Source organism: Gossypium hirsutum, chromosome D12, assembly GCF_007990345.1.
Source record: "Gossypium hirsutum isolate 1008001.06 chromosome D12, Gossypium_hirsutum_v2.1, whole genome shotgun sequence".
NCBI classification, from domain to species: Eukaryota; Viridiplantae; Streptophyta; class Magnoliopsida; order Malvales; family Malvaceae; genus Gossypium; species Gossypium hirsutum.
Genome location: NC_053448.1, coordinates 13,525,461 through 13,541,487, shown reverse-complemented (window position 1 = coordinate 13,541,487; position 16,027 = coordinate 13,525,461). Strand labels below are relative to the sequence as shown.

The 16,027-nt window shown below is 28.4% G+C and overlaps 1 protein-coding gene and 3 long non-coding RNA genes across 4 annotated transcripts; 1 reads left to right on the top strand and 3 right to left on the bottom strand.

The window, feature by feature from the left end:
- Positions 1 to 1,571: 1,571 nt before the first annotated feature.
- LOC121224692 (uncharacterized) lies at positions 1,572 to 2,436 on the bottom strand. The gene is made up of 2 exons (XR_005922432.1): positions 2,296 to 2,436; positions 1,572 to 2,208 (listed from the first exon to the last, which is right to left on the bottom strand). It is a non-coding gene; the product is annotated as an uncharacterized lncRNA (long non-coding RNA).
- On the top strand, positions 1,822 to 3,149 carry LOC107945304 (mitogen-activated protein kinase 8-like). The gene is made up of 2 exons (XM_016879262.2): positions 1,822 to 2,132; positions 2,310 to 3,149. Exons 1-2 carry the CDS (start codon positions 1,836 to 1,838, stop codon positions 2,391 to 2,393), a joined length of 381 nt encoding a protein of 126 aa, XP_016734751.1. The 5' UTR covers positions 1,822 to 1,835; the 3' UTR covers positions 2,394 to 3,149.
- An 11,594-nt stretch (positions 3,150 to 14,743) lies between these two features.
- On the bottom strand, positions 14,744 to 15,056 carry LOC107947435 (uncharacterized). The gene is made up of 2 exons (XR_001697115.1): positions 14,982 to 15,056; positions 14,744 to 14,847 (listed from the first exon to the last, which is right to left on the bottom strand). It is a non-coding gene; the product is annotated as an uncharacterized lncRNA (long non-coding RNA).
- Positions 15,057 to 15,194: 138 nt separating this feature from the next.
- On the bottom strand, positions 15,195 to 15,780 carry LOC107947436 (uncharacterized). Its single transcript, XR_001697116.2, has 3 exons — positions 15,697 to 15,780; positions 15,314 to 15,361; positions 15,195 to 15,222 (listed from the first exon to the last, which is right to left on the bottom strand). It is a non-coding gene; the product is annotated as an uncharacterized lncRNA (long non-coding RNA).
- Between the last annotated feature and the right edge of the window lie 247 nt (positions 15,781 to 16,027).

Below are 16,027 nucleotides of genomic sequence, written 5' to 3'. Positions count from 1 at the left end.
AAATCATTCTCCTAAAGATCTGAACTAGTTCTAAAATCTAAACTTTACCAACATAACCAAAATCTAAATTAATCAAAATTGTTTACATTTTTGTTAGTGTATCAATAATTAATATTTAAATATTTTTTATTATTTTTATTTCTTTTACTCACATAAAATAGCACCATTTCTAAGTTAAACCCACAAATAAACAAAATTGTAAGCACCTAATTTTGTCTGAGCCCTTTGACCCAAATTATGTAATGAATTGGCTTTAGACAAGTTGAAATCAACACTAAGTTGCATTTTATTCTAATTTTAGATTTTAAAATGAAATTTAAAGGACCAAATTGAGTTTTTAGTTTAACTTTGGATTAAATTAAATTTTGATTTAAAGTTAAATTAAGTTTTCAATTAATTTTTAATTGAAAATATTATTCTGGTTTGATTTGAATTTATTTTATTCAGATCTAAATTCATTTTGGGTCTGGTAAAATATTTAATCAATTATTATGTTAATGAGAATTTCGCAGGGAAGTATGGATATTTTTAAATAAATGAGATAGTTAGAAATTGTTTTTTAAATAAAATTGAATTTTTAAAACTAAATTCAATTTTGTTTTAAAATTAATTTTTAATTATCATCATTTGACCCGGTGCAAAAACTCAATTTTAATATTTTCCATAAGGTCCAATGTGCCCAATTTAGATTTTCTTTTGCAATAAGGTCCAATTTTGAAGCTCATTTTTAAAGCCTGATTTAAGGTCTGAAAATGGTCTAGTTTTGGCCCTTTTAGTCTGATAATGGACCATTTTGGCCTGTTTTCAAAGTTTGATGCAGACCTGGCCCGTCTCTAAATCCAATCATAAGGCAAAATTAGGGTTTTACTCTTTAACAATTTTAGTGTGCCGTCCCTTTATCAAGTTTATAAGGCTATAATAACATTTCTTTTCAAATTTTAAATAAAAAAATTGGCATAGTTGAAAAAAAAAAAAACCTCAATGTTTGGGGGCTTTTGATTTTGTGCTTTTGACCTTTTTATTTTACACCCTCAACATTACGATTTTTTAAAAAATCTGCCTAATTTTAACGGTCAATATGAGTTGACCATTAATCAAACTATAGATAAACAAAAATACCCCATGTAGTATGCCACATAAGTGCATGACTTCATAGATGACATCATCTATTTAACAAAATTTTTTCTCTCATTTTCTCTCTTGCCAAACACCACTTTTTTTCTTCAAAACACATAGTTGCTGCCATTTTTTCTCTCTCATTTTCTCTCTTGCCAAACATCATTTTTCTTCTTCAAAACATATGGTTAGCTCATTTCATCTACAAGAATATCAATTACCATGATTATAATCATGCTTTTGTGCAATTTTTGTAAACCCACACCACACTTTCAACTTAAAATCATTATTTTTTTCCTCCACTGTCGGCTGTCATTTTTTTCTCTCATTTTCTCTCTTGTCAAAGATTGTTTTTTGTAGGTAGCCATGGGCTAAATGTTTCTTATTTTTTTTATCATTGGAACTACTGTAAAAACAAAAAGAAGTGATGCTTAAGTTTCAGGCTAGCTAAGATGAAAAATAAATCTACCACCTAAACATGGTCAGTAGAAACTTCAAGATTACAGACGAAGCCTCGAATAACAATTTCTATTAGGCTTCCACAATGACAGCAACTGTATTTATAAGCATATATACAATATTAAAAGAGACATTGCCCCTTTTCCACTTGAAACAAAATTCAGCTTTGACTACGATGTTGATAACCTAGACACCATAGCTGGCTATGCTGACCAGTCAAAAATTATTAAGGGAATTATTAATGTTGATATTGGTTGGCTATGAATCCAAATAAAAAAGAGTATATGGGGGGAAGTGGAAGTCTCGTGGACGGTGTTCGTCGCTGGTTTCAACGTCGCCGTTTGATTCCTTCTTCGAATCAACAAAATAATAAAATTATCATCGATCATCATGATACTTCTTCTTCATCCTCTACTACTCTAACCCTCACTCAAAAACAATCACAAGAATCAACGGCTGATATTGTCGTTCAGGATTTTGATTTTTCTTCCTTGAGGCTTGTTAAAGTTCCTAAGCGGCATTACTTTCTTGATTCTTCCATGGATTCTCACCAAAAGGTACTTTTACTTCTTTTTTTCAGATCTCATCTGCTTTCTTTGCAATCGTTATTTTTAAACGATTCAAAATTTTGAACTGCGATGTTTTTTTAATGTAAAATTGAAAAATTAGGGAGGCATTTTTCATTTAAGGAGCTAAATCATGGATTTGTGTGGTTTATACCTGTTGTTCAACAGCTTCGAAAGAGTGGCCTGGATCTTGACCACAAACTCAGCATCGTTGGTAAAGCAAATGGATTCCGGGTTCGGGTTTTTTGTTGAAACCGGGTTGCATTCATCTCCAGTTACTCCAACCATATGTTTTGAAGATAAAAAATGGCGTTTGACAAGAGAGAAAATGAGAGAAAAAATTTTGCTAAATAGATGACGTCATCTATGACGTCTGCGCTTATGTGACATGTCACATGGACTATTGTGTTGACCTACAGTTTGATTAACGGTTAACTCACGTTGACCGTTAAAATTAGACTGATTTTTTAAAAAATTATAATGTTGAGGATATCAATAAAAAAATAAAAAGGTCAAGGGCACAAAATCAAAAGTCCTAAACGTTGAGATTTTTTTTTTTACAATTATGCCTAAAAAATTAGGCAAATTTTAAATTTTAAAATGGTAAAAAAGGTGTTGCGAATGATTTAAATTAAAAAAAACAAAGTACGAAATCTCAAAGAACCTCCCCTATTAAAAAAAATTCTATAAATTGACATAAAAAATAGAAAAATAGAAAATATTTCTTAGAAGAATATCGAAATCCTACAAAGAGATTTTGTTTACCTTTTTTTTTAATAAACAGGAAAACAACAAACATAAACTAATTAAACATAAGCAAATCAAAAAAAGAGAGGTCCAATGCTATACTGTTCAAGACTCTCTTAAGGTATGTTTGGTTTACTGTAATTGAATAGAGTTGTAATGGATTAAAGCTGTAACCAGTAATTCAACTGTTTGGTTGAATGGAATGGAATGGAATAGAACTGTAATAGTATTCTTGTGTTTGGTTGAATGGAATGATGTTGTAATAACATAAGGAAAAAAACTAAAATGACTAGAGTACCCTTAGCAGAAATTTTTTTAGGTAGATAATTATTGTTATTAAATTTTAATAAAATTATTATTAAAAATAATTGCATAAAAATAATAAATAATTTAACCATATTTTAACATAATTATTATTAAATATAATTTAATAAAATAATATATAATTTAATAAAATTCTTAATATAATTATTATATGAATTAAAAAATCATAATATATAATACTATAAAAATAATATATAATCTACTTTATTATTTTTAAACTGTAGTACATATTTAATGTGCTAAAATATCATTAGTGAAATAAATAATTTAATTATTCTACAATAAAAACAAAATATTAGAAGTAATAAATAACTCGAGAATTATATTTCACATCCAAACATAATATTCATATATTAATAAAAAGTTACATAATTTCATTAGTTTATATGTCATAATCCATATGTTATAAAATTTTACAACATCAAAAAGTTAAACATTGTAATGACATTCTATCATGTCATTATACCATCCAAATATTACAAACACAAAAAGTTACCAAAATATCATCAACATAACCATGATTTTTAATGGTCAGCAAGAAACCTTCTTTTGATCCATAAAAAATAAGTTTGCAACTGATGACTTAAGAAACATGTAAAATCTAAACACATAATTGACTCTTTTTTTCCTTTTTCTTTTTAAGAAGATGATAATATTAGTACAAATATTTTAGTAAATAAAAGAATTTGATGAGTTATAAGATATGTAAAATCTAATAATTTTGTTTAAGAAGAGGATAATATTCTAAGAAAGGAAGTTTTGATAAATCAGGCTAAACAAGCCAAATATTTTAGTAAATTTGATTGTAAATCGGGATTTTGGCAAATCATGCTAACCGATGAATCAAAACCTTTAACAGCCTTTAGTGTTCCTAATGGTCATTATCAATGGAAGGTAATGCCATTTGGTCTATGTAATGCCCCACAAATTTTCCAGAGATGGATGGATTCCATTTTTAATAAGTAAAAAATTTTTTGTGTGGTATATATAGATGATATCTTAGTCTTTTCAGAAACACTAGAAATGCATAGAAAACATCTAAACATTATTTCTCAAGAATTCCTAAAACATGGAATTATATTAAGCCCTAAAAAGATAGAGCTAGAGAAAATTGAGATTGAATTTTTAGGATTAAAATTATCTGCAGATGGTCTTAAATAGAGATGCTCATGGGCCGGGCCCATAAAAAAATTTCGGCCCGGATCCTAGGCCCGGGCTCGGCCCGGCCCGGGAAAAAAATCATAAGCCCGGGCCCTGCCCGGCCCGGCCCATTTTTATTTTAAAAATTTTAAAAAATTAAAAAAGTATTTTAAAATTATTTTAAAATTAAAAAAAGTATTTTAAAAATATTTAAAAATTTTAAAAAAATTTAAAAAGTATGTAAAAAATATTTTAAAATTAAAAAAAATAAATATATTATTATATCGGGCCGGGCCGGGCCGGGCCCGGGCCGAAAAAGTGGTGCCCGAGGCCCGGCCCCTTTTCTAAACGGGCCTCGTTTTTTGCCCAAGCCCATATTTCGGGCCTATATTTTTACCCAAACCCTCCCATATTTCGGGCGGGCCGTCGGGCCGGGCCGGGCCGCCCGGCCCATGAGCACCTCTAGTCTTAAACTCCAAGATCATATTATTGTAAAAATAAAAGAATTTCTTGAAAAAATAGAAGACAAAAAACATCTTCAACAATTTTTAGGAATTGTTAATTATGGGAGAAACTTTTTTCCAAAATTATCTGAAAAAATAGGTATATTATATGAAAAATTAAAAAAGAATATTTATTAGTGATATAATATTTATTATATGATGATGTTTAGCCTGATTTATCAAAACTTCTTTTCTTGGGATAAAATATCCATCAAAAACAGTGTTTTGATTTAATCTCTTATAATTAATGACCATCCTAGCTTTTCCTCTTTTAATTTCAGCATGATTTCTTACCATGAAAGCAGGACTGGAATGAGGACTATTAGTTTTTTCTATTAGTCCTTTTTCTAAAAGTTCATTTATTTGAACATCAAATTCATCTATATCTTGTTTAGTATAGATTATAGGTTTAACCCTAATGATTTTATTAGAATTTATCAATTTTATTTCACAGTATCTAGGACTATTTTTCCATAACTTTAGTGTTTCATCACTAAAATTGTTTTCTAATATTTTAAACAACTAATGATTTATTTCTAGTTGTTTAATTTGTTCTTTTCTAGTTGGTGTAAAGTTTTTATTACACACAAACTTATGGTTTTCTACCAGTGGTATTTCCATAGAGAATTTTTCTACAGACAAAGTAACCAAATTTTTATCTATAGAAAATGGTAGATGATGATATATAAAATTATTTCCTAGTAATATATCTCCATGCATTTCAGGGAAATATAACATCTTAGGAATTACAAATCTAACATTGTTTATGTAGATTGGTATATTTCTTGCCTTATATTGGATTATGGTTTCTTTATCATCTATTCCAATAGCATTAATAGGATTTTTCATTAATTCCCATTTTTCTACAGGAATAACATTTTTTTTGCAACTACTTGTTGTAGCTCTAGTATCAAGCAAAGCGTGTAAAGAATATTTTTTATATTCTCTAAATTGAAATGTGATTTCAATATAAGTATAATATTTCTTAGCCTGAAAATTTGAAAATGTGATTATATCATTTTTCCCAATTTTCATTTGCTGAAGAACTGTTTTTAATTTTTCAATTCTAGTATTTCTAGAATTTTCTAATAAAAATATTTTTCATTTTTATTAGATTTAATTTTATAAGGATTTATTTCCTTTTTTATAACTTATTTCTAAATCTTGTTTTTCAAGACTATTAATTCTTTTTCCAACTTCTTTTCTTTTGTTAGAAAAGTTTTTGACTATATGACCTATCTTAATATCTAAAATATCTTTAAGTTCTTTAGAAGTTTTTCTTCTAGAAAACTGGCTCTTAATATGACCAGCAAATTTTTTATTTTCTAGTTTCCCTTTGACTTGTTTATTATATTTTTTCTTTTTATGCCTATGATGAGTATTAGGTTTTACACCTAACCATCCTAGTGAAGTTCTATTAATAAATTCTCTTATATTTTTAGGATCTTTCTCATCAATAGTTAAATTTTTATATTACTAGTCAACATACTGGTTGTATATTGAACTTTACTTAAATCTTTAATTAGATAATCATTTGTTTGAATATCTGACTCAATTTTCCTTTTTCTATATGGATATGTTGGTTCAGGAATATCTATATTTTCATTTTCAGATGAAGTGGTTTCTTCATCAGAATTATAAGTTGAGACTTTTATGTCTTCATCCTGGTCTGTTGAAGTTTTTTCTTCATCAGATTGATTTTTTAATAATTCTGTGTTTTCAGAATTACTCGACTTACTACTGTCCGTATCATCATATTTTAACATATAATGATAATTAAACATAGAAAATAGATCTTTATGTTTTTCATAAAGTTCTTCAATTAATTTTAAATATTCAACTCTTTCAAGTTGATCATTACTATTAGTAAATTTTTCTTTCCAATGTTCTATAAGGTTTTTATAGGACTGGAAATCATATTATTTTTGTTTATCATCTTTTTTCCGTTTTTTATGTTTTATTTATAATTTTTTAACATAGATAACGACTCATCGGATGAAGTGTTTTCTTCTTCAGATAATACTAAAATATTATCCTTACCATTACCATAATATAAATGACCTAAATCTACATCAAACTCGAAACTATTATTAAAAACTTGTTCTAATTTATTAGTAATATTAGTTAATATTTCTTTAGACTCATGGTTTAAGTCTAAATTTTTAATATCTCCTAAATTATCTATCTTTTCTTCTACTTTACTGACCTTTTTACATAACTTAGAAAAATAAAAAGAAGTCATATTAACAAGACTATTTATACCCTTACTCAGAGATGAAATGTTATTTTCATTTCTAGAATCTATATGCGTAATATGATTACAAGTTTTATCTTAAAATTGACACTCAATTTGTTCCATAATGTTTGTTCTTGGTACCTAAGACCGTCTATTATCTATATCGTCTTCACACAACGCCTAACGTCCTCTCTGGACTCAACGGCAACAAGAAGACAGAATAACAGATATATGGGTTTTGAAACAAACAACTGTGAAACAAACGGAAATGTAAATCGAAGACAAAAACTTACAATGGATATTACGATATTATTTCTCCAGAAACTCGTTACACCGGCACCTCTGATATCAGTTCTGGGGGTTGAGTGAAGGGATAGAGAGTATGAGCGGAAGGGAATATAGACTCTTTTATTACAAAAGGAAAAGTTTACAAAAGAGAGAACTGAAAAGTAAAGTATTTGGTAATTTACAAGATCTTATTATTTGGTAATTCTAAGAAATCTATACAATTGATCTTTCCTCCCTATTTATAGAGGAATTTTAAAAATTCTACACAATCGTATTTTGAATCCCGAACAGTGTTTCTGATAAGGATTCGGCTTCAAATGGATGTGGCTGCTTCCATGTCTCATTTGTCTTCTTGTAACTTTAATTGCATGGCCTTGGTTGTTTCCACGTTGCATGCTTGAATTAATGGCTGCTTCTATCACTTACTTGTGTCATGGTAGCTTCCGTCATTGCTTGCATCATCATTGGTTTGATGAAATCTTCCACGTTGCAAGACTTTTTGTCTGCAACTGGATGTCTTTGATTAGCCTTTATGGTTGCTTCCATTATAGCTTACATCATCATGATTTCCACGTTGCCAAACTTTTTGTTGGTATGAGGATTGCCTTTCTTTTAGGTTGCTATCTTTGTTGACTTCAACCTTCTTGCATATTATTGAGATTCATTTCTTTAATCTCATCCAAATGTAAAGAATTTGATGAAAGTCTTGGTGGTGAGTTCCAAGTCTCCCATATATTTTTGATTTTTTCTGTAATATGAGATGAAAATTCTTCTATCTCCGTTTCAACAAACTTTTTTAACAGCTTCACAGATTCTTCATCTCTTTCCTCTTGGATGTTTCCATTAGGAAATGCCAATATCCTTCTTCCATCCGTTCATAATTTATAAACATCATCATGGAGAAGATAATGGGCTTGTGACAATAAATCAATTCCTGTTTGGACTTGAAAATGATCAAATTTATTATAACATTCATCAATAGTTTTTGACAAATGTTCTTTGTCTTCTTTAACAGCAGATAATTGGGGGGTTCCAATCATCTTTTTAATAATCCAAATTTGATACGGCTGATAAAATTTTTCTTGTTCAGCTATACCAATTAGACTACTAATTTCAATATGAAAATAGTAATAAAAATCATCATTGTTTATGATGTTTTGTATAACTGACTTTACAATAGCTGGAAAATCTTTTAAAAGATGAAAAGAGAGATTTTGCACAACTACTTCTTTAGTAAAACCCTATTCAATATTGGTTATATCAAATGGTTCATGATCTAATCTGTATTTTAAAGTAGGAAATTCATTATCTAAATAATCATTAAAAACATATGCTTGTAGAAAATATTCTGAAAAAGCTTTTTGAAATTGAATTTGCTGTCTGCAAATTACTCTATTTATTTTTATGAATATTTCTACCGGTAATAATTTCCTAGCTTTATTATACATACATATTCTAAATATTTTATTCATAATAGAATTGTTTTTCCCTTTATGAATAAAATATTGAATAATATCAAGAAGATTGTTTATCTCCTTAATATCCATAACAAAGAGTTGGAAGTCATCCGAATCTCTGTATAAAATAGATTTTAATAATAAATCTTCAGCTTCATTTTCTTTAGTTGTTTTTTCAACTAAAAATAATGAAAATCTGGTAAGAGCTCTTTTGAAATTAGCTCTTTGATTTGAAATATGGGTTTTCCATATCTCGTTTATAAAATCATAATTTTCTAGTGATAATCCAGGATTATAAAAATCTTTTATTTGTAAAATTTCTTTTTCTTCTTCAATTTGTTGTTTTTTCAACAAATTTTCTGATCCTTTGATCATATCAGCATAACTAGTTTGTGATGCTAAATATGGATCTTGGAACATTGGTGATTGACCCACCAAATTTGAAAAACTGTTTCCAACTGGTTGGTTTACCATTGTATATTTTAAAACATTTGGTCTAAGTGGTTGGTTTACCATTGGATATGACACATAATATCCTTGGTTAGGATAAAATGGTATTTGTGCAGGTACAAATCCTTTTTTGGAGTTTGATACTGCTTTCCCTTTGTTGGGTTTTTTGTGAACGGTAGTCCATTCACCGACTATTTTTTTTAGAGGCTATTTACCTCTATCCATTAAAGGGCCTGCTCAGAAAATCAGCAAGAATATTTTTAGCACTTTTTATATATATAACTTCAAAATTAAAAGAACCTAAATCATTATACCACCTAATTCTTCTTGGAACAGTTTCCAAACTATTGGTAGTTAGAAATTGCTTTACCGCCCGATTATCAGTTCTTATAATAAAATTTTCAGGTGCTAGATATATAAGAAAAAAATTTTATTCCTTTTTTAATAGCTAAAAGTTCTTTTTCATAAATAACATAATTAACCTCATTTGGTTTAAAATTTCCAGAACTATAGCCATATATTAATTCTTCATTATTAGTAATTTTAGCTTTTAAAATACATCCCTAATAGTTTTGGGACGCATCTGTTTCTAAAATTAGTTTATCACTTTTTTTAGGTAAATAAACTTTTGGATTGTAAGTTATTTCTGCTTTTATATTTCTTATAATTTTTGCATCTTGTTTAGACCAGAAAAAAGAAATATTCTTTTTTAATTTTTCATATAATATACCTATTTTTTCAGATAATTTTGGAAAAAAGTTTCTCCCATAATTAACATTTCCTAAAAATTGTTAAAGATGTTTTTTATCTTCTATTTTTTCAGGAATTCTTTTATTTTTACAATAATATGATCTTGGAGTTTAAGACCATCTGCAGATAATTTTAATCCTAAAAATTCAATCTCAGTTTTCTCTAGCTCTATCTTTTTAGGGCTTAAGATAATTCCATGTTTTAGAAATTTTTGAGAAATAATATTTAGATGTTTTCTATGCATTTTCAGTGTTTCTAAAAAGACTAAGATATCATCTATATATACCACACAAAATTTTTTATACTTATTAAAAATGGAATCTATCCATCTCTGAAAAATTTGTAGGGCATTACATAGACCAAATGACATTACCTTCCACTGATAATGACCATTAGGAACACTAAAGGCTGTTAAAGGTTTTGATTCATCGGTTAGTATGATTTGTCAGAATCCCGATTTATAATCAAATTTACTAAATTATTTGGCTTGTTTAGCCTGATTTATCAAAACTTCCTTTCTTGGGATAAAATATCCATCAAAAATAGTGTTTTGATTTAATCTATTATAATTAATGACCATCCTAACTTTTTCTCTTTTAATTTCAGCATGATTTCTTACCATGAAAGCAGGACTAGAATGAGGATTATTAGTTTTTTCTATTAGTCATTTTTCTAAAAGTTCATTTATTTGAACATCAAATTCATCTATATCTTGTTTAGTATAGATTATAGGTTTAACCCTAATGATTTTATTAGGATTTATCAATTTTATTTCACAGTATCTAGGACTATTTTTCCATAACTTTAGTGGTTCATCACTAAAATTGTTTTCTAATATTTTAAACAACCAATGATTTATTTCTAGTTGTTTAATTTGTTCTTTTCTAGTTGGTGTAAAGTTTTTATTACACACAAACTTATGGTTTTCTACCAGTGGTATTTCCACAGAGAATTTTTCTACAGACAAAGTAACCAAATTTTTATCTATAGAAAATGGTAGATGATGATATATAAAATTATTTCCTAGTAATATATCTCCATGCATTTCAGGGAAATATAACATCTTAGGAATTACAAATCTAACATTGTTTATGTAGATTGGTATATTTCTTGCCTTATATTGGATTATGGTTTCTTTACCATCTATTCCAATAGCATTAATAGGATTTTTCATTAATTCCCATTTTTCTATAGGAATAACATTTTTTTTGCAACTACTTGTTGTAGCTCTAGTATCAAGCAAAGCGTGTAAAGAATATTTTTATATTCTCTAAATTGAAATGTGATTTCAATATAAGTATAATATTTCTTAGCCTGAAAATTTGAAAATGTGATTATATCATTTTTCCCAATTTTCATTTGCTGAAGAACTGTTTTTAATTTTTCAATTCTAGTATTTCTAGAATTTTCTAATAAAATATTTTTTCATTTTTATTAGATTTAATTTTATAAGGATTTATTTCCTTTTTTATAACTTATTTCTAAATCTTGTTTTTCAAGACTATTAATTCTTTTTCCAACTTCTTTTCTTTTGTTAGAAAAGTTTTTGACTATATGACCTATCTTAATATCTAAAATATCTTTAAGTTCTTTAGAAGTTTTTCTTCTAGAAAACTGACTCTTAATATGACCAGCAAATTTTTTATTTTCTAGTTTCCCTTTGACTTGTTTATTATATTTTTTCTTTTTATGCCTATGATGAGTATTAGGTTTTACACCTAACCGTCCTAATGAAGTTCTATTAATCAATTCACTTATATTGTTAGGATCTTTCTCATCAATAGTTAAATTTTTTATATTACTAGTCAACATACTGGTTGTATATTGAACTTTACTTAAATCTTTAATCAGATAATCATTTGTTTGAATATCTGACTCAATTTTCCTTTTTCTATATGGATCTGTTGGTTCAGGAATATCTATATTTTCATCTTCAGATGAAGTGGTTTCTTCATCAGAATTATAAGTTGAGACTTTTATGTCTTCATCCTGATCTGTTGAAATTTTTTCTTCATCAGATTGATTTTTTAATAATTCTGTGTTTTCATCAGTTTGTGTGTAATAAAAACTTTACACCAACTCGAAAAGAACAAATTAAACAACTAGAAATAAATCATTGGTTGTTTAAAATATTAGAAAACAATTTTAGTGATGAACCACTAAAGTAATGGAAAAATAGTCCTAGATACTGTGAAATAAAATTGATAAATCCTAATAAAATCATTAGGGTTAAACCTATAATCTATACTAAACAAGATATAGATGAATTTGATGTTCAAATAAATGAACTTTTAGAAAAAGGACTAATAGAAAAAAACTAATAGTGCTCATTCTAGTCCTGCTTTCATGGTAAGAAATCATGCTGAAATTAAAAGAGGAAAAGCTAGGATGGTCATTAATTATAAGAGATTAAATCAAAACACTATTTTTGATGGATATTTTATCCCAAGAAAGGAAGTTTTGATAAATCAGGCTAAACAAGCCAAATATTTTAGTAAATTTGATTATAAATCGGGATTCTGGCAAATCATGCTAACTGATGAATCAAAACCTTTAACAGCCTTTAGTGTTCCTAATGGTCATTATCAATGGAAGGTAATGCCATTTGGTCTATGTAATGCCCCACAAATTTTTCAGAGATGGATAGATTCCATTTTTAATAAGTATAAAAAATTTTGTGTGGTATATATAGATGATATCTTAGTCTTTTCAGAAACACTGGAAATGCATAGAAAACATCTAAACATTATTTCTCAAGAATTCCTAAAACATGGAATTATCTTAAGCCCTAAAAAGATAGAGCTAGAGAAAAATGAGATTGAATTTTTAGGATTAAAATCATCTGCAGATGGTCTTAATCTCCAAGATCATATTATTGTAAAAATAAAAGAATTTCCTGAAAAAATAGAAGATAAAAAACATATTCAACAATTTTTAGGAATTGTTAATTATGGGAGAAACTTATTTCCAAAATTATCTGAAAAAATAGGTATATTATATGAAAAATATGTATATTATATGAACAATTTTTAAAAAATTTGTACGGTCAGAGGCCTTGCGTTGTTCATGGCCGGTTGGCTCGCCATTCTGCATTCAGAGGCACCAAAGTAATTGGAAATCATTAGGCATCAAGACTTTGTGGTAGGGGTGAGCATTCGATCAAATCGAATCGAATCGAATCGAAAATTTTCGAGTTAATCGAGTTTTCGAATATCATTTTATCATCCTAACTTTATTTGAAGTTTTCTCGAATCGAGTCGAGTGAGATGGAATTCGAATCGAATCGAATTGAATATATTTGTTTGAGTTAAATTTTAAAAAATAATTTTGGGTCCTTGTAACTATTGTCACCTATCGTAATAAAATTTGTCCACCTTAATCAAATTTTTTATTAACTTTCATCACTTCATAATTTATTTATTAATTTTTATATACTGGTTAGCTTCTTTGCTTGCTTAGTTGTTTCAATTATCTTCAAATTCTTGTCACTATGTATTTTAGAATTAAAAATATATTAAATGTAAAAATATGATTTTTTAATAAAAGTTATTTTAAAAATAAAATGTGAAATTGATACCAATATAAAATTTTAACACGAATATTTTATGGCATAATTAATAATTCAATTTTAATATAAATATTCAATATGACTAAACAATTCAATAATATAAATAATACAAAATGTGAAATTTAATTTAATAATATAAATAGTAGATATAAATAAAACTATTACTATTTATGTTTAGTGATTTTTTGGATAATTTTGATTTTTTATTTGAGAGTAAAGGGTGAGAAGTAAAAGTTTAGGGGAAAAATAAAAAAGTTTTGAGAATAAAAGTTTGAGGGAAAATAAATAGGAGGAGTAAAATTTTGGAGGGAAAATATTTAAAAAAAATTTGGAGGGGGGAGAGTTTGGGATAGATGAGAGGTGAGATGGGAAGGGAATAAAAGTTTTAGGGGAAAAATGGGAGAGAGTAAAAATTTTGGGGGAAAATAAAAGGTTCTGAGGGTTTTTGGGAGTAAAATTTTGAGAAAAAATAAATAGGAGAGTAAAATTTTGGTGGGAAATGAATTTTGAGTAGATTGGGGGGTTGGGAGGGGAGAGGAGTAAAAATTTTGGGGGGAAAGTGGGAAGGAGTAAAAGTTTTGAGGGAAAAGTTAAAAGGTTTGGGAGTTTGGGGTAAAAATGTAAAATATTATAGTTTGATATTCGAATTATTCGAGTTATTCGAATTCGAAAACTCAACTCGATTCGAATTCGAAATTCGAAAAAAAAATTCGAGTTGATTCGAATAACTCGATTAACTTGAATAACTCGATTCATTTAATTCGAAATTCGAATTTTTTTTCGATTTTTTCGAGTCGAATCGAATTTTACTCACCCCTACTTTGTAGTAAATTTCGTAACAATTAGTTTGTTCATCTAGAAGGTTCTGTAATGATAAACAACAAACAACCTAGTCACGCCATTCAACTGTAAATACTTCTAGAATGGGAATGGCGTTTTCATAATACTAAAACACTATTCAGGAAAAAGAATATGGATGTACCTATCCTTGATGGTAGCAGCCATGGCCATGAAAGCCTGTTCCACGTTCATGGAATCTTTTGCGCTGGTTTCCATAAAAGGTATGCCGACTTCATCTGCAAACGCCTGAAGGAAGAAAAGCAGCCATATGGAAGAATGGATGAAAATGCAGCAAAACACCAACCAGTAGTTTGTTAACATTATCACTAGCATAACGATCAATTTCATTCAGCCACCGCTTGACATTGTTGAAGCTTTCTTGGTCTGTCACATCATAAACAACCTAATAGGGGAGCCACCAGTAAATGGGAAAGAAAAATATATAAGAAAAGATGTTTATGAGAAGCATAAATAAACAGTGGAAGCCACAAAAATGGAACTGAAAGGAGAAAAACTAGAAAGGCAAAGATCACCCACAATTATGCCATGAGCCCCACGGTAGTAGCTGCTAGTGATTGTCCTAAATCGTTCTTGTCCAGCAGTGTCCCACCGTACATTTAACCAAAGAGCAAACTAACTAGTAAAACGCAAAATTAAACTGAAAACACACAGAAATGATTAAACCAAAAAAGGAAAAAAGGAAATAGCAGTACAGCATGCTAAAACGTACAATTTGAAGTTTAATGGTCTCCCCATCCTGCTCCACAGTGCGTATTTTCTACCCAAAAAGAAAACCAGAAGACAAGAAATTAGAATAATTGCCATAAATTTGGCATTCAGAAATTAGTACCAAGGACTGGTTTACTCACAAAATCAACCCCAATGGTGCTTATGTAACTATCTGTGTATGAATCATCCTGCATCAAAGAAATTACATAAATTGATTAGGTTGAATAATTAGTCCCACATAAACCTCTGAAAATATCCAGATATACAACTAAAAGTAAAACAAGATTCTAATGCCAAAATGTACTCAGTCAAATCATGAAACCGTGTCATCATATGAAGGTATAAATTTTACTCTCAATATGCATGGTACATATGTAATGAAACTTTTTAATCAATTACTAGTGCAATCTAAACATCAAATACGAATGTAAAGATTGAAGGTAATCATATAAACATCTATTAATGTGCAAGTTAAAAGTAAAGACATTTACTTTCAAATGCCAATTTGAGTCTAGAAACTTACAGCAAATCTCAAAAGGAGACAAGACTTTCCAACACCAGAATCTCCAATAAGCAAAAGTTTGAACAGATAGTCGCTGCGAAAGAGTGCAACCGGATTATAATAAAATACTTTTCAATGATGCAAAAATAGAACATCTTCAATTATACCATGCATAGCATAAAGTTGGTTTCTACAAATGTGCCAAAACCCCAATTCCCAAACATAGACATTTTTCAGAAACCACAAACTAGTCAGTAGCAAAAAGTTGGACCACCAAATTAATTGCCCAAAGATGAACCCTTATAATCCCAAGTCATTGTCAAATTAGACCGAGTACATGTTTCCTATACCA